Consider the following 27,526-nt stretch of genomic DNA (forward strand, 5'->3'; position numbering starts at 1 on the left):
TGTTGGCTAGGACCTTTCCAGCGTCAATCTGAGATGGGGTCCAGCTTGGGTGATGTGGGATGGTGTCTCGCACTACTCGGCCCATGCTTGCCGGTCCCGGAGCTGCCTCGGTTGTGAGATGGGGCGTCAAAGGGTATTCTCTCAGGAAACTGTATATGGCCCTCTCAAGCGGTGATCTATCTGCATGCGCGATGCGTATTACTTTGTTGAGAGTACGCATGAACCTCTCTACTTCCCCATTTCTTGAGGCCAGCGAGGGGTCACTTTCCGGTGTTGAATTCCCCAGGCTTTGGGACAGTCTGCGAACTCTTATCCATGGAAGGTTGGACCGTTGTCTGTCTTCACCACTTCGAATATTCCGTGGGTAGCAATGGTCTTCGCAAATTTTGTAACTACCTCCGTGGCTGTCTGACTTCCCACAATCTCAACTTCAGGGTACTTTGTGTAATCATCGATGATCACCAGTGCATAGCGTCCATCTGGGAGGTGTCCAAAGTCCACACTCATGCACTCCCATGGCCGTTAGGGGTTTTCTTCTGTGATTACGGAGTGAGGGCGATGCTTGGCACCATGAGCATGTTCTGACTGTTTGTTCAACCAGTGGGTCCATCCCTGGGAACCACACCTTGGCTCTCTGCCGACTCTTGGACTTTACCATTCCTTGATGTCTGCGGTGTGCGAGGTCTACTGCTTGTTGAGCTAGACTTGATGGGATCACCAGTCGCGGGCCCTGGAGTAGGCAACCACTGCTGTCGACCGAAAGTTCATCCTTGACCCGCACAATAGACTCCAGGACGGTCTTTGCTTGTGGCATCCGTCTGGTCATGGTGGACTGAATGGGGCGCCAGTCATTCGATTGGCCTGCACTTATGGCCATTTGTAGGCATTCATCACTCCGGGTGGCTTCTACAATGGTCTCGAGACTCATGGTCAGTGGTCGGGATCTTTCCGATACAAGTCAGACATATTCTTCAGTGTTTTCTGCATCCTCTTCTTCCGCTTTGGTGCCCACCCTGGGATGCCTCGAAAGGTAGTCCGCTGGTTTGGATGAGCCCGGTTTGTATTCCACTCGATAGTCATATCCTACAGTTGAAGGATCCATTTTTCAATCCTCGGTGGTGGTTTGGACGCTGACCCTTGAAACAGGGGGATAAGAGGTTTGTGGTCTGTGGACACTGTGAATGTATGGCCATACACGTAGACGTGGAAGTGCCGACAGGCCCAGTGGATGGCGATCGCTTCTCGTTCTATTTACGAGCATCTCTGTTCTGTGTCTGTCAGGGAGCAGCTCGCGTATGCTTTCGGGGCCAACTCTCCATTCCCTTGCAACTGTGTGAACACGGCTCCGAGCCCATATGGGCTGGCGTCCACAGCGACATTGGTGGATCGGGTCGGGTTGAAGTATGACAGTGTTGTGTCTGCAGACAGGGCTGCTTTAGTTTCCTTGAAGGCTTACTCCTGTTCGGGGCCCCTCTGCCATGTGGTGAAGGATTTTGTCAGTTCCCTGAGGGGCTTCGTGAGGTTGGACAAATCTGGGACAAAACGTCTGCAAAAGTTCACCATTCCCATGAAACTTCTTATTTCCGAGATGTTAGATGGTGCGGGGGCTTCTTGTACGTCTCGCATCTTGTCAGGGTCTGGGGCCACTCCTTGGTCCGCGAACGTGTAGCCTAAGAAGCGGATCTTGTTCTTCAAAAATTGGCGTTTTTTTCTGTATAGTGTCAGTCCGGATTCTTTGATCCTCTGGAGAACCCCCAAAGTCCACGATGGTGATCTTCTGTTGACAACGCGTAGATGAGAAGGTCGTCGCTTACATTTAAGACCCCTGGTAGCCCGCTGAGGACTTCACGGGTGATGTTTTGAAACACCTCCGCGGCACTCGAGATCCCGAAATTGACGCGTCGGTAGTTCCTGAGACTGACGTGAGTATAGAAGGTGGTGATGTATCGGGAGTCTGGGTGTAGTGGTAGTTGGAGATAGCCGGACCAGAGGTCCATCTTCGAAAACCACCTTGCGCCATTCAGTTCTCCCAGTATGTCGTCGATGGTGGGGGTTAGGTGCGTTCCCTTTTCACCGCGGCGTTTGGGAGGCACATGTCAACGCAGATGTGGACTTGCCCCAGCTGTTTCGGTTTCCGTGCCACTATGATCAGGGACACCCACGAGCTGGGCCCGCTGACCTTTTCGATAATCCCTTGCTTCTCGAGTGCCTCCAGCTCTTCTTCAACCTTCCTTTGCAGGTGGAACGCAATGCACCAATGCCTCTGCGCCACCGGTTGGGCTGACGGGTCGATATGGAGAGAGACTTCTTTCCCTCTCAGGCATCCAATACCTTTGAAGACGTCTTCAAACTCCTCCATGATGGCCTCTAGTTCCTCCTCTTGTACCGCCATAGTGAATGATATTAGACTCAGCTCTTCTGCTGATTGTCCTCTTATCAGCATACCGCTTCCTTCCTTGGTCACGTTCACTGTGGTGGGGGTCTTGAGGTCCTGGTGTTGCAGCTCAGTCTTGAAGCATCCCAGGAGTGGGATGGGTGTCTTCTGTCCATACGCAAATACTCTGATCCTTGCCTCGCGTAGTGGTGGGCGCGGACTTAGTTGATTATATACATTGGCAGCCATTAGTTCAATCGAGGCCCAAGTGTCAATAGTGGCTCTCACCTCCTGGTGGTGGATCTTGATTCTGTACCTTGGAAGTCGAAGACTCTTCCATCGTGGCTGATCAACTGCGAATACATAGCGGACCGGGTAGTCTCCCGTGTCTTCATCCATGTCCTCACTGTCACGCTCTTCAGCTATTGTCTGTGCTGTTTCCTTCCGTGATTTCGCAGACCGGCATACCGCCGCGAAGTGTTTCATCCACCCACATGCACTGCACTTTTTCCCTCTCGCTGGGCAGTCTTGCATGCGATGGGGTGTGCCTAGGCAGTAACCACATTCCCTTTATTGTCTTGCTGTCATCTCCCTGCGTGTTGGCGTGCTTTGGGCCTCACCACGTTCGCCTTTTCCACCACGTTGACTTGTTCCGTCTTGATGGGTCGGTGGAGGGCTGCTTCCATGTGGGATGCTCTGGCTTGCGACAGTTCCTTTGACCGGCCCAGGGTAAGGATGTCCGCTAGAGGCTTGCCATCCTCCTGAAGAATGTGTACTCTGAGTGTGGACGAGTAGCACCCTTGCATTATCTGACCTCGGATTTCTTCCTGTTTGTCGCAAAATCAGCAGGTGCTGGCCAGTTCTTTTAACCCCTTCAGTGCTAATGACAAGGGTAACTCGTCATGGAGTTTCCATTGATTTCAATGGAAAGTCAATGGGAAGAGGTGGATGTACCTTAGCATCCAAGTGGTTAAGCACCCGTGGAAAGCGTTGAACAATTCCTCCGCTTCTTGCTTGCTTCTTTCGTAGTCCCTGTTCGCCATCGGCTCGAAGTGCGCATTTAGGGCGTTGAGAAGCATGGCATACATTTTGGGTATGGCTACCACCAGGGTTTTGTAGATGAGGTGGATATCTTTGCCTCCGAGGTGGAGGAGTAGGGCTCTGTACCTGTCCCGGGCTATGCCCGCCCCTTCAAAGTAGATTTGGAGGCGATCGGTCCAGTCTTTCCATCGCGTGGCAAAGGATGAGGGGGCCCTGTCCACTACAAACGGCTCAATGGCGGGGATCGGCGCCATCTTGGCGCAGACGCAGTCACACCTCGCGGCACGTGCACTGCTTACCTCCTGGGCGCATTAGCAGCCGCCTGGCTGAGGGCGATGATAATGCTGTCAGGGTCCTCACCTGTGGCCTGTATGTCCTAGGCCTCACTGTAGTTTCCTCCCTTTTCAGGATGCTGGGACACACCCATGCGTGGGCTCCACCGGGTGTGCAGGAAGGGTCTCCCTTTCATCCAGGCACTCTCAGGGGCTGCAGGGCATTCCTTGGATGCAGCAGACTCGCCTGGGGGCACACAGCAGGCCAGCACAGGCCAGGCAGCACTTCATGGGCCCAGGGCCTTGATCAAAGGCTCACTAATCACCAGCTGATCAGGCTCATAGACCTGCACTGCATGGGGTCATTTCTGCCCCTCGTCGCCAGTGTGATGGGGAGGGGCCGCTCTCGGACATGTCACCATGGCTGCGGCCGCAATAAACTCTAGGGACACCTTCTTATAGTTGGTGCGTAGTCCTGACTGCTTTCTGCGGGCCACGCCCCTTCAGGTATAGCTGGCGCATGACGACACGCGTCAGCGCTAGAGTAACACCTCCGATGCGGGAAGACTGCAGCCCTACCCCGTGTCGGAGAACACTACATCATCCACCAAATGAATCATGCGCCCCAGATCAATTAAATCCCTGGCACCTCGGCTACCCTACAGGTACCGAATCTCTGAGATGCGAATGACAAGAGAGTGATAGGTGTAGAACAGGACTCCGTAACTACAAAATATTTTTATTATTATTTCAGCCATAGCATTGATCAAGGCTATGGCGGAAATATGCTGGTGAAGACTTACTTTTGATTAAAACGCATTGAAATTTCACTTTATGTTTGAGGGCTGTTTTTTGGGTGATAAATATATATACATGTGTGTGTGTGTGTGTATATATATATATACACATATATACATACACACATATATACACACACACACACACACATTTCAAGGGAGCATAAAATTGAGGACAGATTGACAGGCTGAGTATTAATATACTTACATGCTTGGATAAGTTTGGGCTCTTGGAATCAACGTCATACCTGAAAGTAAAAAAAATAAATAAACACTTAGTTTTGTAAATGCAAGTTCATAGAGATAAAAATATAACACTTCAAACAGTTTGCTTTGAAGGACCGTTTATGATAAAAATTTGTATGCAAAGCATATTATTGCAAAGGTACTGAATGTACGATTCTGACGGTCCGTTTTCCACTTCTGAGTAAACAAAATAAAAGAAAAAATTCAGGAAAATACCAACATGATAATTAGCAACAATGACTAATGTTCTGCACCTCCATTGGCAGAATTGTAAGCTTTGGGCTTTGGGGCTACTAGTAAGTCCTACATAAAATTTACATGCCAAATTAAATAAGAAAAAGTCCCAGGTCATACAGAAGGAGGCTGGCTTATTATATTGTGCACACTTATTTAAGTGAAGCACCTTGCATTAATCCAGGCAACCTTTATGGGGATTTTAGTGGTCTTAGACAACCATAGAAAGCTCTGTGACTGGTAGATGTGGAGAGCAGCCTTCAGGCTTATCCAGAGGGAGCTTGTTTTACCAGATCTAATCATGTAGTGTAGGTTAAAAAAGAACCACACAGTGTAAAAATATGTCTATTTATTACACAACACTAATTAACACATTGGTATATCTCCAGGAGATTTAAACACAAATACACAATAATAATTAAATTGTAAACAGGTAAGTAAACATAAAATACAGTGGTCTCCAGGGGTAAACCAAAGCATATACCAAGAAAGTGGAATGCGAACTGCGACCAAAGTCGGGACTTGGACCAGGAGACTCAGGGGAACTGCAGACACAAGAAACCATCGAAGGAACATTCTGAGGAATCCCACGAAAGCTGTGTGGAGAGTGGAAACTCTGCATGCCCACAACAGGAAAGTCGCGATTGCAGTTTTGGAGATAAAGGACCCTTCCAAGTGGACTCTAAAAAAAACAAGTGGAAGACAGAAGGTTGGAGAGTCACCCCACCTGTGGATACCCCAGGTACAAGGATACCTACACCAGGGAAGCCGGTGAATAGGTGCAAAGTGAGATCAGAAACTGCAGTAGACCACAATGGAGGACTTCATGAAAGATGCCACTGGAGAAGACTATGCAAGAGTCTAATGAAATCCAAGGGTGGATTTTTTAAGTGAAGAAAGTGCAAGCAGAGGGGACAGAGGCTATGTCACTCAGATGTGACCAGGAGGCATGGAATAGCAATGCCCACTGATGTCTGATGGTTCAGGAGAGTTGGCGGTGGCCTTGTCGCTGCAGCTGTGGGGACCAGATGATGCTGAGGATGACCAGGAGCCGTGCACGAGCTAACCCATGACGGACGTGGATGACCATGGTGTTGGTTTTCGGCAGGAGAACTAATAAGCCTTGGCACCTACAAAAGGCTTGGAAAGCGAACAATTAGCAACTTTGGGACCAGCAACGTCCAAAAGGCTCACCAAATGATAGTCAAAGCAGGCCAGAGCAAGCAGGGAGCCCACTGGATTAGGAGATGACCCTGAAGCGGACCCACAGGCCAAATGCACAGGAGACGCAAGAGGACCTTGAACAGCTCACCAAAGATGAAGGCCCACGGTGCAGAAGAAGTGGTGAGTACAGTGAGCTTGGCAGGAAGAGATGCTGGAGGCTGGAGCTTCTTGTAGCCCAAAGATCTCTGGAATGCAAAGCCAACAAGCCTTGGCAACGGCAAACTGACGTGGTGTACCGGGGTTCGATCCCAACAGCTCCAACTAGGGATACCAGCCTCAAAATTGCTGAGAGGACAGGACAGGTCTCGCTGGAGTTGCAGAACCACAACCTGTGTGGTTGAGCCTTTCGAAGTCCATGGGACATCAGGAGCAGCAGACTGGTCAGCTTTGACATAGTGCCAGCAGATCCAGGGGAGTGACTCCTTTACATCCATGGGAGATTACTTTGGGTGTCCTTGATGCCCACCGGTCTGTTGAAGATCATGGAAGAAATACAGACAATGAAGAGGACTTGGAGTGAGTGAGACCAGGAGCAGCAGGAGTATTCATTGATGCAGTCCTGGTTCCAGGCGAAGTCCAGTGAAGTCAAAGTGTCCAGATGGTCAAAGAGTGACGTGGTCTCACGCTTTAGTCTTGTCCCATGATGAATCTGAGGATCCACCCACAGGTATGCCCTTAAATACCCTAGGAAAGGGGTTAGGATGACTCAGAAGTCCCTCCTAGTGGCAGTGTTGGACAGAGGGAAGGATACAACCATGTCCTTTGTCCATTTTCGCACCAGACTGGGAGTCAAGCGCTCCCTGAACGGGCTCAAACTGGACTATGCACCAAATGTGCCCTTCAAAGCTGTCTGACGACACAGGAGAGCGTCACCACCCAAGCCCAATACAATAAGTCATGTCTGGGAGGAGTTCACACCTCCCTGTGACACGAAACCTATTGTTCTACCTTTCCCTTCTCAAGCTCAGCTCGGCAGCAGGAGGGCAGATTCGTGTTTGTAGTCACCAGCAGCACTAGCTTTTGCTAGCAGACTCTGAAAGGCTGTTACCGGGAGTACTGGGGGCTTCCCAGGGGAGTCCCCCAGTGCATGGAATCATGCCTCCAACAACAGTAACGATACTGGGGTATGATTCAAACATGTTTAATACCAAAAATTCTCAGGTACGGCACAGCTAATGGCACAGGTAATGGCTGGCTGCACTTACAATGCCTGGAGAACCGACTCCAGGGCTTGTAGGGGTGTCTTGCTCATGCAGGGGAACCCTCACACTTATAACCCAGCACCCTGCCTTTAGGATTAGAAGGCCTGCCTTAGGGATGACTTATAAGTTTTAAGTGTAGTGACCTCAGATATAGGAAAACTTATATCTGTCATAAGAGGTGATAGCACCAATTTACACACGCTACAATCACAGGCCTATAGTCACAGTTTCAGTGGTCTCTTATGAGTGGCACAATACATGCTACAGTCCATAGTACCATATAAAAGGGACTTTTAAGGGTACACCAGTAGCTAATGCTAGTACTTACCATAGTCAATTTAGGGAAGAAACACAGTGACAGGGCCCAGGATCCTAGTTAGACCTGCCACAAAAACATACTGACACCAGAAAAAAGTGGTGGGAAGCATGAAAGCAGATCCTTCTTTTCTGCAGTATGTGTGTGGAGATCTCCACAGTCAGGGTGGAGATCTCACACATAAAAGAATAGGAGAGCCAGAGGTGGAGAACTCCACATGCAGGTTAGAAATGGCATTTTGTAGTATGTGAGCAGTAGTGTTGTTATACTACTTAACATACAACAAATGCTGTTTGTGAATAGCTCCTTCCAATTTAAGATCTGATAAACGTGGCCATTTACTGTTGAAAAATTTGAGAAACCTTGACCTTATAGTATTAAATGGCAGATTCCCAGAGAACTCACCTGCAGCCCTCACCTTTCACGGGTCATATGGCAATTCCCTTCTCGACTATATGGCAGTGTCATTTCAACTGTTCGGGGCATGCTCCCAGTTTAAGGTTCTTCCTACTAATTTGAGTGACCACAACATATTGGCTGTCAAGATAGCCTTAAACTTCGAGAAACCTGATCTATGGAATCAGAGGAATGAGATAGTAACATATTCTCGAAGTAATGGCCGCACTTATTGGTCACATAAGAACCTTCCGAATCTTCATTGTGTATTTAAGACCATTGCGTTCAGTTTAACCTGGGAGAACCCGATCGTGAGATATGAAAGAGTTATGACTGCCGTCAGAAAGTTGGGAAGATGAAAGGTGATAGTGCCGCCCCCAAAGTAACACTTCCTAATGAAATTAAAACTCTTAATAATAAGATAAATGGGTTGACCAGATCCCAATTTATAGACCCATGGCCGTCAAGACAAAAAGAGATATATAGATTAAAACAGGTCCGGAAAAGGAAAATAGCTGCAGATCGCAGGGCCTCTGAAGACAAAAAATGGGTTAACCTTCGGGAAGTGGCACTCTCGGGGGATACTAGAAAGTACTGTGCATTGATTGCCAAATACTGTGACAGTAGAGTAAAATCTCAGCCCATGTTCATTTCTGAATCTGAATGGTCTTCCTACATATCCCTATTATACGCCCCCAACCCTATAGATGCTGGGGTCGCGGGGTTCAATAGGTACACATTTTCGGTAGAAGAGGTTGAAGCACCAACAATGAGCGAACTTGAGAGATACATTAAGGGGGCAAGATACTCCGGGGCAATGGGACCGGATGATATCCCTGTAGCCATAATAAAAAAGGACCGTGGCGATTGGGCAAAAGTGTTACATCCCCTGTTCGTCCATTGTTATAAGTTTGGGGATATCCCTAATTCCTGGAAGGGCAGCATAATAGTACCTCTATATAAGAAAGGCCCTAAAAATTCTCCTGCAAGCTATAGACAAATCTCCCTTTTGGACGCAACGGGAAAACTCTTTGCAAAAAGCATCCTTGTCCACCTGCAAGAGTGGGTATTTGGTAATAATCGAATTCCCCTTGAACAGTCTGGTTTTCGGAAGAATAGTGGCACCTTAGACAACATCTCTGTCCTGCAAACCCTAATTGATAAATATCCTGTGGGTCGGAGGCTTCCGCTGTATACCGCTTTTATTGACTTCTCCACAGCGTTTGATAGGGTAGATCGGGGGACGCTGTGGAGGAAATTGATATGGATGGGGATCCCAGGGAATTTGTTAAGAGTAATAATCGCTCTCCACTCTTCTACCTGGACTCAAGTTCTGTTAGGGGGGACCCAAGACCTATCAAAGAAAATCACCACCCACAACGGGTTGAAGCAGTGGTGCCTCTTGGCCCCTTTACTCTTCTCAATCTACATAAATGACCTTCCAAGCCGGGTAGGGGAGAGTAAAGGGGACCCTCCACAAGTGGGTGATCTAAAATTAAGTTGTTTGCTGTATGCTGACGACGTAATTATTATGTACCTAACTCCAATCGGGTTGCAAAGACGTCTGACGGAGCTGGTCAGGTATACTAATTCATATTTTTTTTTAAATAAACACTTCTAAGAGTAAGGTGATGATTTTTAGTCAGAAAGGCTGTAAGGTTAGATCAAATCTGAAATGGTTTTTGGGGGATGAAAATATGGAAATATTGACATTTTATCCTTATTTAGGAAAATATTTTACAAATAGGTGCTCTGCTAACAGACATTTAGATCACTGCAAAAGTAAAGCTATTTCACAAGCATCGGCAATTAACCGCTTGTATAAGCAATGCGGGAAAAGCCATTTTTCACATACAATTGCAGTGTACAAAATAAAGATTCCGCCGACCCTGAATTACGCATGTGAAACAATTGACGAATGTGAGTGGGCTAAGTTTGAGAAAGTGGAAGGTAAAATTTGGCGTCAAATATGTAACCTGAGTCACGCTGCATTAATCGCGGCTCTTAGGCTCGAATTTGGCCTTCTCTTAACGTATGTTTTGTCATTGGCAGGGACTTTAAGGTGGTGTAACGCTTTGATAAATGGTCAAGAAAATCTATTAAGGCTAGCATTGCACAAGGAAATTTTTGATAATTTACTGTGTAAAAGTGTAATTTTTAGAAACTATTTAAAAGCTTTCAGCATTTTTGGTTTAGACTTAGTAGGGGCAGCAGTTTTAAACAAAATAGCATTAAAGCAATTAATTAAAAAATCCATATACGTGATCTCACGAGAAAGAGATCTGAAAATATGCAGAGGGAATGGTAGACTGGACTGCATAGCGGAGAGCTCAATTATTAAAAATCCGCAGCCATATGTTCTTTGGAACTTGAATCATGGTGTACGCAGAGTGATTCTACTCTTCAGAATGAATTTGTTGCCATTGAGGATAGTCAAAACCACAATTGGAGCATAGAGGGAAGAAAAGATAGGGTCGCCCTCCACTCAAAAGTTATAGAACAACCAAAAAGACCCTATCCATGGACGTCAATGGGGGTCAGTTACTAAAGAGAAAGAACAGTCCATACGTACTGATAGCTACTCCAGAACCCTACAAAAGTTGTGGGGATAATTTCACTGCACTGCGTCCAAATTCATAAAAAAACAACAATTTCCTTGGCAGAAACACCGAACACCCAATTGTCTGACCCACTTAGGTCTATCACCCAGATCCACCCACAAGGTGTTGGATCAAGTTCTTCTTAGAACGTCGACATTAACATCCAAGTAAAGTGTAGGGTGCTGGAACATACTGCACTTTATGATACATGGCATACTTGGGTCTTGACATCTGGCTATTGGTTTTGTTTCCCTGTTTGTCCCATTAGAAAGCCTATAGCTAAGTGCAGGTATGAACTCACGCTTGGAGCTCTCTACACCTCTTCCATCCCTGAGGCGGCCGGTATGAGCAACATGGTGGCCTCTGGGTAAATAATGTTTTCACACACAACACGACCAATACGTCTTTTCATAGATGAGTTTACATGCTTTTAATTGTTTTGAATACCTGTTTTTTCCTTGGCAGTTAACAAAGAACAAGTGTCCAAAAGTGGAGTGGCAGCATATAGTGCAGCCCTGATGAAACTGCCTAAAAGTATAGGGCAGTGAAACATGTCGGCACTGGTACTAGGTAATGGTATGCATGATTAGCTACCAGCCTTTTTATTGGTACAGCATTTCATGAATAAAGTTGGTTAAGGGAACTTGATGCTGTGTTTTATGCACTTTTTTATGTTGTGTGTTTGTCACTAGCAGATGTCTTTCTGCTTCCCACATTTTGTCACACATTTGTGTTGTTTGTGTTTGGGCACTATTTTCTCTCTTTCTTTGAGAATCAAGTGACTACCGATGATGAGACAGGGGCTTGTCTGGAAATTACATACCAGTTACCCCGATGGTGGTGTTTCCGTGAGGTGTCACTTGGTTTTCATAGTGTAAACAACAAGGACCCCCTGATCGGAATTATCAGTTCCTGGGACAGGGACAAAAGATATGTGTAGATAATAACATGAATAAAGCAACTAACATGGAAAGGTCTTAAAGTAAAAATGTACTAACAAGTTTGTTCAGATAAAAAGCTCTATTTCATTTAATAGGTATTCATTTTAAAAGAAAACCGCATATCACACATACAAATTACAAAAATTATAACATCACAATAAACAATTTCAAACCAAGTCTTATACAATTATCATAAAAATAATAACACAAATTATTTAAAAAAATTCACAGTAGGTGGCAAACAATATTGTTTGCCACCTACTGTGAATTTATTAAAATAATATGGACTGTTCTTTCTCTTTAGTAACTGACCCCCGTTGACGTCCATGGATAGGGTCTTTTTGGTTGTTCTATAGCCATTGAGGATAGTAACAGGAGCTTGGGAGGGTATCCCCAAAAATGAAAGACTTTGTGATTTATGCAATGGTGGTATCCAAGATTTTAATCATGTTTTGATTGTGTGCCCAGCACTTAGTTCAATACGACGCAAATTTCTAAGGCATGGTTTTCTACATTATAATATTTCAACAGCAGAACAAGCACACAACTTTCTTCTGCACCCCCCGTCAGAACAGATATGTTTTAAGATTTTCTGCTTTTTTAAAGAATTTTTAAATGTATATTAGAAGCCAATAAGTAGGGTGATCAGTGGATTATGTAGTACCTTGTATAACTTCCCTTGTCCTAGCACTTTTGAGCACTTTAAGCATTTTTAATTGGTGTAACATACGATAAGCAACAATTATTTATTAGTGTGTTTAACAATCCTGTTTGCTGCTTAACCTTCTTGTGCATCTTTCGAGTTATTTTGGTTATATTGATGCTAGATAATCATTCTGGGCTCTGTCCAGGATTAGGGCATCTATGCACTAGCACTTTATCCTAATATACTTGCACCTTCAGTAGCACTTTACAAAATCATCTGTTGTTAACACTGTTCTCTGTCCTCGACATAAGAAATGTTTTAATTGCTTTTGCTTTTGTTAATCTGCTGCCTGTATATTGGATATCAATTGTATAAATGTAGTTGAGCTTATTAATCTCGGGCTAAAGCCAAAAGGGTCGAATCAGGTTTAAGCCCTGGATAAAGATTAAGGTTTTATTGCATCAGCACAATGTAGATTGCATGGGCACTTTACATGGCACTTTATAAAAACCGGCCGCTATTTTCTTTTAAAATTCATCTCCCAAAAATAAGATTTAAAAAAATAAAATTTTAATTATTATTTTAGATTAACGTTAACCGTACTTTGGATGAACTATACATAATTTCTTAACCATGCGCAGCCCAAATGTAATTTTAGATTAGATTAGATCGCTTCTTTAAATTAGGGAGTCAGCCAATAGTGTTCCTCACTAGATAATGATTAGAAGATCTCAGTCCCCCAGAGTGACGTATTTAATGATTAACAGAGATTAGTCCCTTTAGGGAGGAGGTAATTTTAGGAAAATTGTTTATTTCAGTATTTATTCGTAATTAAAGTAGGGGTTTAATGAAAAATGTATTATGTACTGTGTGAAATGTAGGATAATTACAGGGTATAACCTCTTGGGTTTTTAATACTGTTTTTTATGAATTAATGTTTTATTGTAATGTTATGTGGAATTCTTCGGAACTCCAAATCATAATAAAATAAATTGCAATTGAATAGCTCCTCACTGTTTAGCCTGAAGATTTGTCATGGCTCTGTTCCTGTCAGGCTATTAAGGATTAACTTCTAATTGTAAGTAAAATAATGTAAATCAAAAATATATCAACAAAGAAAAATACATAGCAAAATAAATGTCAGTAATTTTCAAGCAAAAGCAACAGAAGCAACTTCCAGCCACATTAATACTGAGAGAGCACACCATTCAAATTCAATAATCCAGTTAGGGGACTCTATATACCAACCATGTGAAAATACAGAAAGCATGTGCAGTATGCTCTTTATTATCTATTGAAGGGGAATAGTTAAAACATTTACGTAGCAGTTGCTTTATATATTTATATTTTTTCATGTAATTGGAATACCTGTTCAGAGATTCACACAAAAATGACCAACACTTCTGGTGGCTTTACAAAGGGCATGAATACTCTGTAAATCAGTTTCAAGTCATATTATTTTCAAGCGAAAAGACTTTCACTGGTTTGCAAGCAGATGGTGAAGCTCTAACTCAGGAGGGTCCAACTTTGATTGAGGAGTGCTGGATCCTTGTCATTATTTCAGGATTGCCATTGACTTTGTAAATAAATTCCACTTAGGGTAATTGCGTGCACATTTATTTTATCCGGATAGTCTGAAAATCAATGATACAGTCCTTCCCTAACCACTGCTTAAATGGTTACCCGTGCTTTGCCTGAAGGAATAACCGCTGGCACCCCTACATGCAAACATAATTTAGGATTGTGCAGTTAGATGTGATTATATATACAACTAAATGTTCAATAATGTAGTAAAAGGATACATATAGTGGAACATATATACCTACATGTCGTAGAAATCTGATACACAGTGCTGTATATGGCAAGCAGAGATACTTAAAAGATTTGCAATGTATCTCAAGGGTTTCTCTTTAATAAGTGCAACAGGACTACTGGATTCTCTTAGATTATTATTTAGGAAAATGTTAGATTTTTTACGTACTCTTTCTCACTTCAAGAAAGACTTAGGGCCCTATTATGATTCTGGCGGTCAGAGGACTGCCAGACTTGTGGTGGTGTGGCGGTGATAGATCAAGCCACCGCTGCACCGGTGGTCCGATCGCCCGATTATGAACTGGGCAGTCAGACATCCTTCGGACTGCCGATTCAACCAGGGAACAGCTGTTCCCTAGAGTTGGACCAACATTCAGAGGCCGTAATATGCTTGGCCGGACCGCCACGGTTCAGGCGAGCATATTATGAGTATCTTCTCTGCCAGGGTTTTCACAATGGTTCCACCAACATGAAAACCCTGGCAGAGAGGAAATAAAAGTGGCCCTACAGGGTCCACCTGTGCCCCAAACCTATATGGATGCACACAAGGGGGCACACTGTGTGCATGCACATATGTTCCTGTATGGCATGGACTTTCGAGTCCATGTCATGCAGGAACCTAGTAGTGTGGTCCCGTTGCGGGGCCTTTTTTAATGGCACTACCGCCTTTAAAAGAGGCACCGCCGTGGGACTGCAACACCTCCTGCCAGACTACATGTTAGTCGTAAATTCAGGCGCGGCGACCTTCAGCGGAGTGGTAGTGCAAACATCCGCACCACCGCTCCGCTGAAGGTTCACAATAGACCCCATAGTATTCACTCCTGTCAAAGTAAGAATAATTAATGATTTAAGTATATCAAAACAAGTATGAATCAGACAATTTAATGAACAGGTAGCATACACTTATTATTCAGAAAAGCCGGACATGGGAAATAAATAACACCATAAACTCTTTAGCCCTTAGATTAGGAAGGACTACAGAATACATACATTTAATAAACATGTGCAAACCATAAATGCTTATTTCTATATAAATATATCTATATTGCTTTAAGACTTACAAATCAAATCGAAGATTTTGTCTTTCTTCAAAAAAGTAGTCCATAACAAATTTCTTGACAAAATCAGGATTTAAAGTGTTGGAAATCTCTTCTGTTCTCCCAAACTGTGTAAAGAAAAATAAAGCAAGATTAAGGCATGCATTTGAGTAATTATGAATTCCACATCTTTACTATCAGGCTTTCTGGTAGCTGTTAGCTGCGTATATTAATTGCTGGATGTTAATGAGATAATGAGGCAGTACCCGATTACAAGACATGCTTACCCGTCTTCTGCCCGAAGATTGCCAGGATAAATTAACAGAGCTAGTCAAGAGAACACGTCGCATTATTTGACCTGGTGATGAAATTATATATTGCCCCCTCTTCACTCACTCCCTCACTCACCATCATTACCTGGTACAAACATGTATCTTCTGTTTACCTGCACTGATAAACCAATGCATAAAAGGGCCAATTCCCAAGCAGTGAGTATATCCATATTGGTGAACATGTGGATCTACAACTTACATTCATGTTTTCATTTTTGGGACCTCAAAAACTGACAGTCATATCCCAATGCAACCACACAATTTGTAGTTTTCCTTGTGTACTTCTGGCTATCCTAACCTTCAGGATTTCCAAATTTTCCATAGTGTGGAAATTTCAGAGGTGTAAGGTTTACTTTAGTGACCCTTTTCTGCTCTTTTTGATTTCCATGGAAATGTTATTCATGTGAATAAAATACCAGCTCTTAGATTCCCTCAAAAAAGTGTGCATGGGGGCGGGAGGTTTTGGGCACTAAACTACACCAATTGCACCTTTTAGCAACTGAAGTAGCCATATGTTAGGAAGTGCCATCAGTGTTTGAAAAGGCATTGCCAATGTCTGTTAGTAAGCAAAGTTCCAAATTCCTGCAAACTAGTTGATTTCAGACTCCCATCTAATCAGCACACATAAAAACCTGCAGATCTGTTTCTGTAAATCAATATTTATCATTTCAAGATCCAGATGTAACTTTTTGTGCATGCAAATGGAAATTGTTTGCACACAAATTGTAAGAACTGGCCCTTTAGTCTACATATGCTACCACTCTTAGTAACCTCTTCCCTCCTCATTTCCATTTATGTGTGGACTCCATTAGTTTTTTTTGCAATTTGACTTTTTTCTAAACAGATTTTGCTTTACAATACAGAAGTCACTACATATGTGGATTTGAATCTCACATAGAAGAGTGTTGCAGCGATTCTGTACAAACACAGACCTATACGCAGGATTATGGGACCTTGGTGTATAGGGACTGAGTCTTCCTACCATCTTAATGCCCACAAGCCCAGGACCGACTTGCTATGGTGTCTCACTTGCTCTCCTATTCACTCATAGAGAAACAAATGATTAGACACCCCAGAACACAACACTCCCAGATCTCTCAGGAATCGCGGTAACAAGACATACCCTTTTGTACTCACTCTTGTACTTGTCCACAATGAGATCTGACAGAGTTTAAAATATTTATTATAACTAACATGCCCTAACATGCAGTATACGTGCAACAACCAGTAGGAAGTCATAATGAAAAGAAAATATAGAGCCTAACCTCCCTCCCTTTGCTAAGAAGCAGTATTATTATATATTAGACAAGCAGCCCGTCCCGACGTTGTCCGGGTATGAAATAGAATGTGTGTAATGTGTGTATTTGGCAAGGGCAATTTATTTTAAAATCTCGCGGTAGACAACATTTTTTGTTTCATTAGAATCGGGACGGAGAAGGCCCAGCTGCAGCCCTGCTTGATGTTAGCAGGTGCGTGTAATTAGTGTAGTGATCCGCCGCCTGAGCCCGGCTACAGCCCTGGTTGATGTTAGCAGGCACATGTAATGTCGTTGAATGAGAGAGTTATCAGCCGCGGGTAACTCCGTTTAATGAGAGAGTTGAGTGACAGCGAGTAGGAGAGGATGCAGTAATTGTCCCCGCAGACACGCTCATTTGCGTGTTCCCCCGCTTGAGGCCCAGATGCAGGCCTGTTTGATGTTAGCAGGCGCGTGTTCCCCCGCTTGAGGCCCAGCGGCAGCCCTGGTTGATGTTATCAGGCGCGTGTAATTAGTGTACTGATCCGCCTCCTGAGCCCGGCTAGAGCCCTGGGTGAAGGTAGCAGGCGCGTGTAATTTCGTTGAATGAGAGAGTTCAGTAACAGCGCGCAGGAGAGGCTGCAGTAACGTTACTTACCAAGCCTCCAGCTGAACTCGTTGGTCACGCCCCCAGCACACGGCCACAGCAGACGATCTTCTGATTAATGTACGACCCACATGGCATGAAGGGCAGAACGTAGCACACGCCCCCAGCGTTTCTCACGCTCCCAGCGTGCCCCTTGATGCGGCACAATTGCGTTCACATGGCATGAAGGCCGGACACAAGCCCCCAGCGTTTCTCATGCCCACAGTGTGTCACGCCCCCAGCATGCCCCTTGATGCTGCGCAGCAACGTAATTGGCGCTTGTATGTATGACTCACATGGCATGAAGGGCGGACACACGCCCCCAGCGTTTGTCACGCCCCCAGCCCACACCCACAGCACAACGCAGACACACCCACAAGGGACTACTTTGCTGGCACGGTTCTTTTACCTTTTAAATGTATATGGTGGCCGTCTGCATAGCCTATGTCCTTCTGCTGTAACTGCCCTTTCCAACGCTGTATTGGGTGTTGTGATTGGTGCTGTGGTTACTGAAATTACCCGCCTCAGGTTTGGGCTCTCTCTTTATAATATTAATATGGACTACATGTTTTAATTTACTATATGTGAGTATTGATGTATATAAGTGATTATAAGTGAGAGTGTTAGAGATTGGAAGAGTTCCTGTATAAATAAGTATGTGTTTCTATAAGTGATTGTTTAAGAGAGTAAGTATGTGTATGTTTCTGTAAAAGTAAGTGTAGTGGTGTGTGTATAGCTGTATATGCAAGTAAATGGATGTTTGATAGTTTATTTGCATGTGTGAGTATGTGTGTGAGTAACTGTATGGATGAGTATCGGTGTGTAACAGGATGTATAGGTGTATAAGTACATATGAGGAGTGAGTACATGTATGAGTGACTATATAGAACTGTTGGTGAATGAGTGGATGTGTATGTAGATTTTGGAATTACTGAATAGGTTGTTCTAACTGGTATTGGTATCTCCATTTTTTTGGAAAATTTTAGTTTCTATTTTTGAAGGTGTGTATCAAAGGTTATATTACCCTGAGAGGAGGTCTGCCACTCTTTCACATGGATGATGTCATCAGTGATGTCATTTGAGATGTCATTAGTGATGTCACTGACCATGTCATGAGTGATGTAATATGTGACATCATCAGCAGTGCATTGCGGGCGCGTGAGTTATAGTTAGCTGAACTAACTATAACGGGGGAATTTCAATGGTTTTGTATGAGTGAAATGTCCAGCTAACTATAACATGTGTGAAACCTATGTTTTCTCAGTGAATTTCTAAGGTTTTTTAAATGCTAATTCCTAACTATAATATGGCTGAAACCTATGATTTTTTCAGTGAATTTCAAAGGTTTTTTAAATGCTAATTCCTAACTATAACGTGGCTGAAACCTATGTTTTTTTCAGTGAATTTCAAAGGTTTTGTAAATGATAATTTTTAAATGTATTAATTGTTATTTTTTTATACTAATTTACTACATTGTTTTAAAGTATTTATTTTTAGATATTTTTTTTAATTACATTACATATTTTTAATATAAATTGAAAAAAAATATTTAAAAAATATTGAAATTGTAATATTTTTTTTATTTAATTTTTTTAAATGTATATGGTGGCCGTCTGCATAGTCTATGTCCTTCTGCTGCAACTGCCTTTTCCAACGCTGTATTGGATGTTGTGATTGGTGCTGTGGTTACTGAGATTACCCGCCTCAAAGGTTTGGGCTCTCTCTTTATAATATTAGTATGGAAGATCTCTGGGCTTTGTTAGCAGACCCCATACCTTAGTCGATAGATGATAGATCTACATCATAGGTGATGTCTCGCTCTTCTCCCTGGAAAGGGCGCTCTCCAAGTGTGTGCAACCTATTCGTGTATTCTAATAAGACCAAAGTACGTTGTCCAAACAACAGCTGCATCTGTATGGTTTGTCTAAGGGCTAAGGCCTGAGCAGAACAAAATAACGAGGGGCAATGTTGTTTGACCTTGCACATAATGTTCAGTCAAAATCCAAGGAACATGCAGAAAGTGAACACAGCAATGAGTTATCATGTGAAAATATTCATTGAAATGATTGCAAAATGTAATAACGGGCGCAAAGCAGAAGGCAGGCTGCAGTGGACTCATTCTAAGTTAGTGAAGATGACAATGTCCCTAAGGGCCATGTAACACCCTCCCCTTGGCCAGGTCGGTAGCACCATGCTAAGACAAATGTCAGAGGTAAGCAAAGGTAAAGCATCTCAGTGTTTTCTCAAGTTGGATATTTGTGAACCAAAAAAAACAAAAAACATTGTTGATGTAAATTTAAATAATAGCCAATTACGAGCCAGATGTACGAGCCTTTCATTTACCGCCTCGCAATTTGCAACACATTGCGAGTCACTAAGTGAAATGCACAACAGTGTGTTTACACTGTTTTGCAATTCCCAATGGGGTCGCAAATTGCGAGGCTCATTAATATTAATGAGCGTCTCGCAATTTCAAAGAGCATTGTGAATGCCAGCCCTCCCAGGGATGGTGGCCTGCTGGGCTCAGCAGACCACCATGTCTGGGACTGCATTTTAATAAAGCAACTTTGTTTTTGAGGTGCAGCCCGTTTTTCTTAAAGGAAAACAGGATGCATTTAAAAAATATATATATATATGAAACTTTTTCATTTCGCTTTTTAAGGGCAGGCAGTGGCCCATGGGACTGCCCTTAAAAAATAATTTCACATGCATTTGGAAAGGGGACAGCTTCTCATTAGCAAATGCATTACCACCTACTTGAAGTAGGCGGTAATTGCGAGTGTTTTGCAACCGCAATAGCGGTCGCAAAACATTAGTACGTAGTTTTGAGACTCGCTATCTGGAAGGGAACATCCCTTCCAAATAGCGAGTCGAAAAACCTATTTAGCAAGTCGCAAAAGAACTTCAACTCGCTAAATAGGCTAAGTACATGGCCCAATATGTATATGCATGTGCAAACGGGATCGCAAAAACTGGCCGTACATCTGGCCCTGGGTACCCAAAAACATATCCATTCATAGCGAATCTTCAGATTCAGAAATGTCGCTAGAAAATAAGAATGCCATAAACTCCAGTATGTTGTCTGAACCTTCCATAGTAAAGAGGTATGCCATTCAATTGAGCAAGTCAAACGAGCACACATGCTCCTCATATGCAGAAGCTGTTAGGCACATATCAGGGCAACCTGTGCTAACTTTGATAAAACTCTGGTCTATGAGGCGATGTGCATGAGCACAGGTAATCAAGTCTGCCATTGGTCCAAGTAGAGGATCGCACACCAGGCGCCTACCCTTGGAAAATTCCTGGTCATGGGCCTTTAAAGGACCCATTAACAGTTCATAATCCAGGGCTACATGGGTTGTATTGGGGAGGCAGACATCCAGGGCCCATTAAAAATGGAACCGGAGGCAGTGGAACCCTGCTGGCATGCAGGTGAAGTAGGCATAACGGAAGGTCAGCCAGTAGTCAATGTCAAGAGTTTGTAATGGCATTGCAGCAAATAGCTGGCGCATCTGGTCGTGATACAGCTGCAACTGGACCGGGTTTGGCAGCTCCACAAACTGAGCAGTCATTGAGAATTAGCAATAGCAATACAAGTATGCCGCAAATTAGCAGGAGCACCAGGGGAAACCTTCAGAAGGCGCTCGAAAAAATAGAATGAATAAAACCGGGTATGATGCCAAAAATAGTCTGAAAGGAGGTGACAAGGCCGGATCCCACAACTATCAAAAAGTGGGTTAGGCCCACGGTATCAGACGCATTAAATATTTGGTGAATTAATTCTCTAAAATGGAGTGGGAGATTTGTGTTTAGCAGTGAGTGAATCTCACTTGCTGTTCTCACCATCTGCAATGTGAAGGTCTCTCGAGCTGACGTGAGAGCCACTTCTTGTTGAAACAATAATACTTTGAGTCTGAAATATGTTTTCAATGTTGGAATGGAAGGCCAAAGCGAACTATCTACAAACCCATGCGGGGTGGAAACAGGACATTGTTGCAACATGTAACTCGTTGGGAAACTGTTACTATATACGGAATGCCTGCCCGCAAGCTGCAGCAGGCGTGGTTTTTCAAAATGAGATTACTTTCGTTAGAAAGCAAAGTTAGCACAGGAATAATAAGCTGGGACAGGGGTACCTTTTAAAAAACAAGCCAGATTAGGGGCTGAAACGTTACATGCGCCGTGAAGTTTAACTTGTTTACAGACTAGGGAATGTCCTACTGTTGAATCGCAATCCTCCCCTGTAAGGAAAACATCTGTATCCGCACGTTGACATCTAAATGGCAACGACCATAATTCATGAATATAGTTACTACCGAGGGGCTCATATCTACCAACCGGATATTGTTTAATACAGGCTGTAAACTGAAAAAGGGAGATAGGCAGTGAAATAACCCCATGTATCAACCACACAGCTGAATCGGTCTCTGCTACAGAAAATGGTAACTGTTCTAATTGTTCAATATGTAACAAGGTGTATGTGGCGTCTTTCATTGACATTAATTTCTGTTTATCAGTCATATATAATGACAAAAATAGTGCGGAAGCATTCAGGTAATCCCACTGCACTTTTTCACTTTTGAGCGTTTGTAAGGTACATGCAAATTGCATTAAAGAACGCAACTGATTTTGACCATGATGCAAAACAGACTCTTCATGTCGAACAATTTCAATGACTTATAATACAATATTATTCAAACTATATAGATGAGAAGACAATGTATTATTGGTTGTTAGACTTGGCATCTTTTGGCGTGTTTCCCCTGAGTTTTTGCTCTCTGACCTCCCGGTTTTGACTGTTTTTGCTAGTGTAATGATTCTGCACACTTTTCTCACTGCTGACCAGTGGTAAAGTGCAAGTGCTCCTGTAGTAAAATGTGTTATGGATTGGTGTTTCAATGATTGGCCTATTTGATTTATGTGTCAGTCCCCAGTAAAGTGCACTGCACGTGCCAGGGCCCATAAATCAAATGCTATTGGTGGGCAGCAGCACTGGATTGTGCCACCCACGCAAACAGCCCGTAAAGTGTAACTCTGGCCTGCCATTGCAGAGCCTGTGTGCAGTCTGGGACTGCCATGTCGACTTGGCAAGTACACCCACTTGCCAGCCCATAAACCTTCTTTTTTCTACATGTTAGTCACCCCTAAGGTAGGCCCAAGGTACCCCTGTGAGCAGGGTGCATTGTATGTGAAAGGTAGGACATGCCCTGGTGTGTGTGACTTAGCCTGATAGTACATTACAGCTAAGTATGGGTAAATTTTACGGATCTGCGGTCCGCGAATTCGCAAAAAAGTCTGCAAATTTTCCCGTGGATTTTTTTGCGATTTCCATCTACTCAACTGGAGTACTTTCTACTGGCTAATCAGTAAGTGCTACCTCGTTGGGTAAATGTATAGTGCTTTTCCTACACTGCAGCTGCGTAAAGGGCCAGAAGATTTGTCTCCACTGACCATGTGTGCCTGTAACTTTGCCACCGCGCCAAAAGGCGCCGAGGTCCCTTGAGTGAGCTGTCCATCATAGTTGGGAAAGGGCGGGAAGACGTTTGATACCGCTAGTGTGTGGTGCGGGGCTTCTGGGCGTGTCAACATGCCTCGTGTATAAAGGGTCAGAGAGTGAGCAGGGCAGCAGGTGAGGAGAAAGCAACCTCCTGGTCACAGGAACGGGGATTGCACTCGAGAAACTCAGGGATGCAAAGACCTCCCTCGGGTATTACAGATAATTTTCGACGGCAGATATGGGGTTAAAGCACACTTGCCCAGCCTCCACCGTGCTCACTAATGTTTTGGGCTGATTAAAACGTTACTGAATTTGAGCTTCAACTCGGGCACCTGCTCTATTTATATCTGTAAGTGCTTCCTGTTGAGGTTTAATTTTTGGCCCACAGGAAGCACTTACAGAGTTAAGGCAGGTGCCCGAGTTGAAGCTAACTTTGTAACCATTTTAGAATGGCGCCAGCAAGCACTCTGGCAGCTTGCTGGTACCATTCTAAAATGGTTACAAAGTTAGCTTCAACTCAAGCACCTGCCCTAACTGTGCTTCCTGGGGCCCAAAAAAAAATCTGCCCGCTCACGAATTTTTCGGCAATTTCACGAGATTCGTGGATCGTGAAATTGCTGAAAATTCGCAAATTTCACGAGCGGAGCGGATTTTGCGCCCATACTTAATTACAGCCAATTACGTTTTTCACTATTGCAAAGCTACCTGTTCCCAGAGGCCAGAATGGGCAGTTTGATTATATCATCCTAACTGACCCAGGGATCATGGTAGAAAAATGAATTTAGTATGCCTGAAATGAGAATGATAAAATACATCCTTTAGTGAAGTTAGTTTTAATATTCTGGGGTCGATTCCGATACGGTAAAAAGCGCTCCGAATAGCCGTTCGGAGCGTTTTTCCCATACGAATCGTACCCTGCAACGTCCCCCGTACGTACGACGAAGTACAATTCGTACCAGGAGCTGGACTCCGTACAAATCGTACAGAGACCGTACGACTCAAATCCCCGTACGAGTCTCCGTCGGAACCCGCTGTACGCGACATCTGTACGGCTCGCGGCTTGTTTTTACGACCAGCAAGTACGATACGTGTCTGGTACGCACCGTACGACCCTTTTTTTACGGGAGCTGAAAACAGCCGTAAAAGCAGAGTTCGCGCAGAAACAGGTACGGAATGCCCCCCCCGGGTACGGTGCGTAACCCCCATGATCGCAGGGGTACGGACCGTACCCCCGCGATCATGGGGTGTACGGACCGTACGGTGTGTATGTGATTGTGTGCTTTTCCATACGAATCGCCCTTACCTGACGTGGACCGTACGAATCGCGTCCTGATACCCCGGTCCGGATCGTAGTTGTCGGGTCGTACGGCGTTTGTACGAGTCGTACGGAGTGGGCTCCGGATGCGAATCGTACGGACGGTAATTTTACCGGATCGGAATCGACCCCTCTGTGTTTGAAAATACCACTTTTAGAAAGTAGGTATTTTCTTGCCTAACCCTCCAGACTGCCTCTGCTAGGTTGGGTATTGCATGTTTGGTTTGTGAGTGATAGGTGCTGGGGTGGCTCCGGGAGGCAGGGTGAGTTAGCACTAGGCTGAAAAGACCGATCTGCATTGGGGGTGGTGGGAGGAGTAGCACCTGGATTTGAATAGGCCTGTGCCTGCTTTCCACAATGCTGGCTCCACCTCCTGTGGTGCGTCTGATGACCCTGGACCCCACTGACAAAGGAAGAGGTTGAGCCCTGACAGAATGCACCCAGAACTGGTTTGGACTAGGTACAGACACTCTCTCCATTCAGAGAACAAAGCATTTGGTGGTATAAATATTGGGGCCCAAACCCCGGAACTTTAGAACTCTTTTGGATCAAGAAGACTGCCAAGAAGAAGAGCTGGAGAAGCTGTGAGGAGGAACTACCACTTTGCTGTGTTGGCCAGCAGTGGCTGCTTCTGTCTTGGGCAGTGAAGGAACTGGACTGAACATTCTGCAATCTACATTTTGTGAGTTTCTCTAAGGGCTTGAGGTAGAGCTTGCCCACTGTTCAAGAATTCTCAGGAACAGCAAAGACTTCAAGGTCCTCTGTCCTCAGCACTGGGGAGTGTGTGTTTTGTGCTGCAACAGAAGAAAAGCAACTCAACACCGTCTACGACACCACTGCCGACTCTGTGTCCTGTCGGCACGCAGAGGGCACCACCGCAACGCTGTACCACGACCCTCATCTCACCGACGATGCCTGCTGATGCCACCACCGAGCCGCTGCTCGCACCCCGACCTGTGGGCACCACATTCCGCACCGCCTCGCTTCACGACTATGCCTAGGCCTCCCCGACGACACTGCTCCACGCCAGAATCGATGCCGCTACTTGCACCGTGGTTCAAGGGCACGGCTCGTAAAGTTACAAGACGCACCGCCCTCATCCCGCACCGCAGCCTTGGCCTACCGACACCGGCGCCATCGACTCCAGCTCGTCAACCGACGACAGCGCTTCAGCAACGACGACCCCGCTGCTTGCACCATGACCTGCCAGCACCATGACGAGCACTTCCTTCATCTCGCACCGCAACCCTGGTCTCACCGACGCCGCCATCTGATGCCGCCACCGAGCAACTGCTTGCACGGCGACCTGAGGGCACCGCACCGCTTCAATTCGCACCGCAGCACAAGACACCTGCAGACGCCAGCTCTCCTGACTCCATCAGAGAGGAGCTCAACCTGCAACGCGTGTGACTTAGAGGGCCCTGACGACTCCTGCACCGACCTCCGGAACCGACGCCTGTGGACGCCTTGTTTTCGGAAGCTCAATGAGAGATCATCAACGCCCTGCATTTCCAAAAGGTACTGTTTGGGGTGTTCCCGACACCGTAGCTGGCCCGTGACGCCGTGGTCAACCAGAACTGTTTGGATTTGTTGGCCTACGACACCGTGATAGCCCCGGACGAAGCTATCTACATCAAGGAACTGTTTTTCAAGGTAATTTTGATAAATTAAGATTTTTAAGTACTGTATTGTGGATTTTTATCGTTTTGATCTTGTTTTAAGTATATACAAATATTGGATATTTTTCTAAACTGGTGTGGAGTCCTTTTGTAGTGCTTACACTGTATTACTGTTGGTTATGTGCAAATGCTTTACACACTGCCTCTAAGATAAGCCTGATTGCGTGTGCCAAGCTACCAAGGGAGTCAGCAGGGGTTTTTTTAGGAGTGTAACTCCCTTGTCCTGACTAGGATGAAGGGTCCCTATTTGGACAAAGGTGCAAGCCCTTGCCAACTAGAGACCCCCATTTCTAACAATGGTGTTCTCAACAATGGCAAGAACTTTTTCTAACTTAGCTTGGTCAATTTGGTGCAGGCGCACCGCTGCTTCCATCTGCGATAGCTTCCAAAATTCATTACATGATGCATAGACAAAACATTTTGCTAGCAGGGAATTTGGACCTAAAAGAAAATCTGCTAGATCATTGTCACCCGACAAGAGAGAAAGGTGTTGTTTCACAGATGACAGTGTGGAATGTTCCAACCATTGCTGACACAATTTACCCACAGAATATGTGGTAACTGTATGGGAATGTGGCAAATGTGGATCAGGTCTAATTTGTGTAAACCCCTTTGCAGTATTTAAAACGCGTAATTGACATGCATTGGAGCTCGTTTGCCACAGTAACCACCAAAAGGGGTCAATAGTAGAGGAGTTAAGTGTATCATTTTGAAACATAACAGCTAAGTCTTCAATTATGAACTTGGTATGTGTTTGCCATGTTTCATAAGGAGCCAATAACGGAATGGTGGGAGTATTAAGATTTTCAGCAGTGGCTAAACCAAAACAAGGAGTTCGTTGTACCGTCTTGTTTAAAAATATTAGCTGAGACGATATTAGACATGCACGATTCAATGACTCAGTCCCCTGCACCTGCCAATTTTTTGTACCCCAGATGGATTTCAAATCAATAGTCTCCTTCCAATACTCATAACCTTTCACTGACATATCATTCATGAAGGACAAAGAATAAACTAATTTAGTGCGGGACAGTATCTTTAGTCTGTAATAATAGGACTGAGGGTCAGAAAGATTGTAACCAGAAAAATATATACATTTACTCTGTTGGGCCTTTGAACTACCCTGTAACGGGTGTAATCAAAAAATGGTCTTTGAGTACTGGTTTGTGCAAAAAATTATGGCCATAATGATAACAGAACAAATCAGCATAATTTGCAGAATTTAAATACAAATCTTCAGTGTCAAAAGCAGTATAATATTTCAAGTCCGAGAACAATGAATGAACAGCATGAATATCCCAGTCATCAGAGTGTATCCCAGGCAAAATCACATCTCCTAAGGAAACAAGGAAAACGTATAGAATGTTAAAAATTTCTGTCGGGCCATGGATATCAAATGCTACCTTATCCCAAGCAATGCCATCAAGAACTGGGAATGCTGAAATATTAACTAAGGCTTGATCTCATTTCATTTTATGAGATGATATGTGGGGGCTCTACCACAGATGATGACAAAGAAGATGTATCTGAAGAAAAGCTATTATGGCCGATGTAGTAACCACGGGACCCAAGCTGAAACAATGCGGGCTGTTCTTCATTGGAAGGTAAATGAATTGTACTTTCAGGAATGACAATGATAACATCAACTGGAGGAGAAGCATACTCAGTGTCCAAAGTTGTGATGT

The 27,526-nt window shown here is 44.4% G+C and overlaps 1 protein-coding gene across 2 annotated transcripts in view; it reads right to left on the reverse strand.

Moving 5' to 3' along the window:
• CPNE8 (copine 8) overlaps positions 1-27,526 on the reverse strand; it is a 1,123,798-nt gene that overhangs the window by 771,827 nt on the left and 324,445 nt on the right. For both annotated transcript variants that reach the window (XM_078679874.1, XM_078679883.1), the window contains 2 exons: positions 15,163-15,266; positions 4,693-4,732 (listed from right to left, as the gene is read on the reverse strand). In XM_078679874.1, coding sequence (XP_078536000.1) covers positions 4,693-4,732; positions 15,163-15,266 — 144 coding nt within the window. The remainder of the gene's footprint in view (positions 1-4,692; positions 4,733-15,162; positions 15,267-27,526) is intronic.

The sequence above is a fragment of the Lissotriton helveticus genome, chromosome 1_1 (assembly GCF_964261635.1).
Source record: "Lissotriton helveticus chromosome 1_1, aLisHel1.1, whole genome shotgun sequence".
NCBI lineage: Eukaryota > Metazoa > Chordata > Amphibia > Caudata > Salamandridae > Lissotriton > Lissotriton helveticus.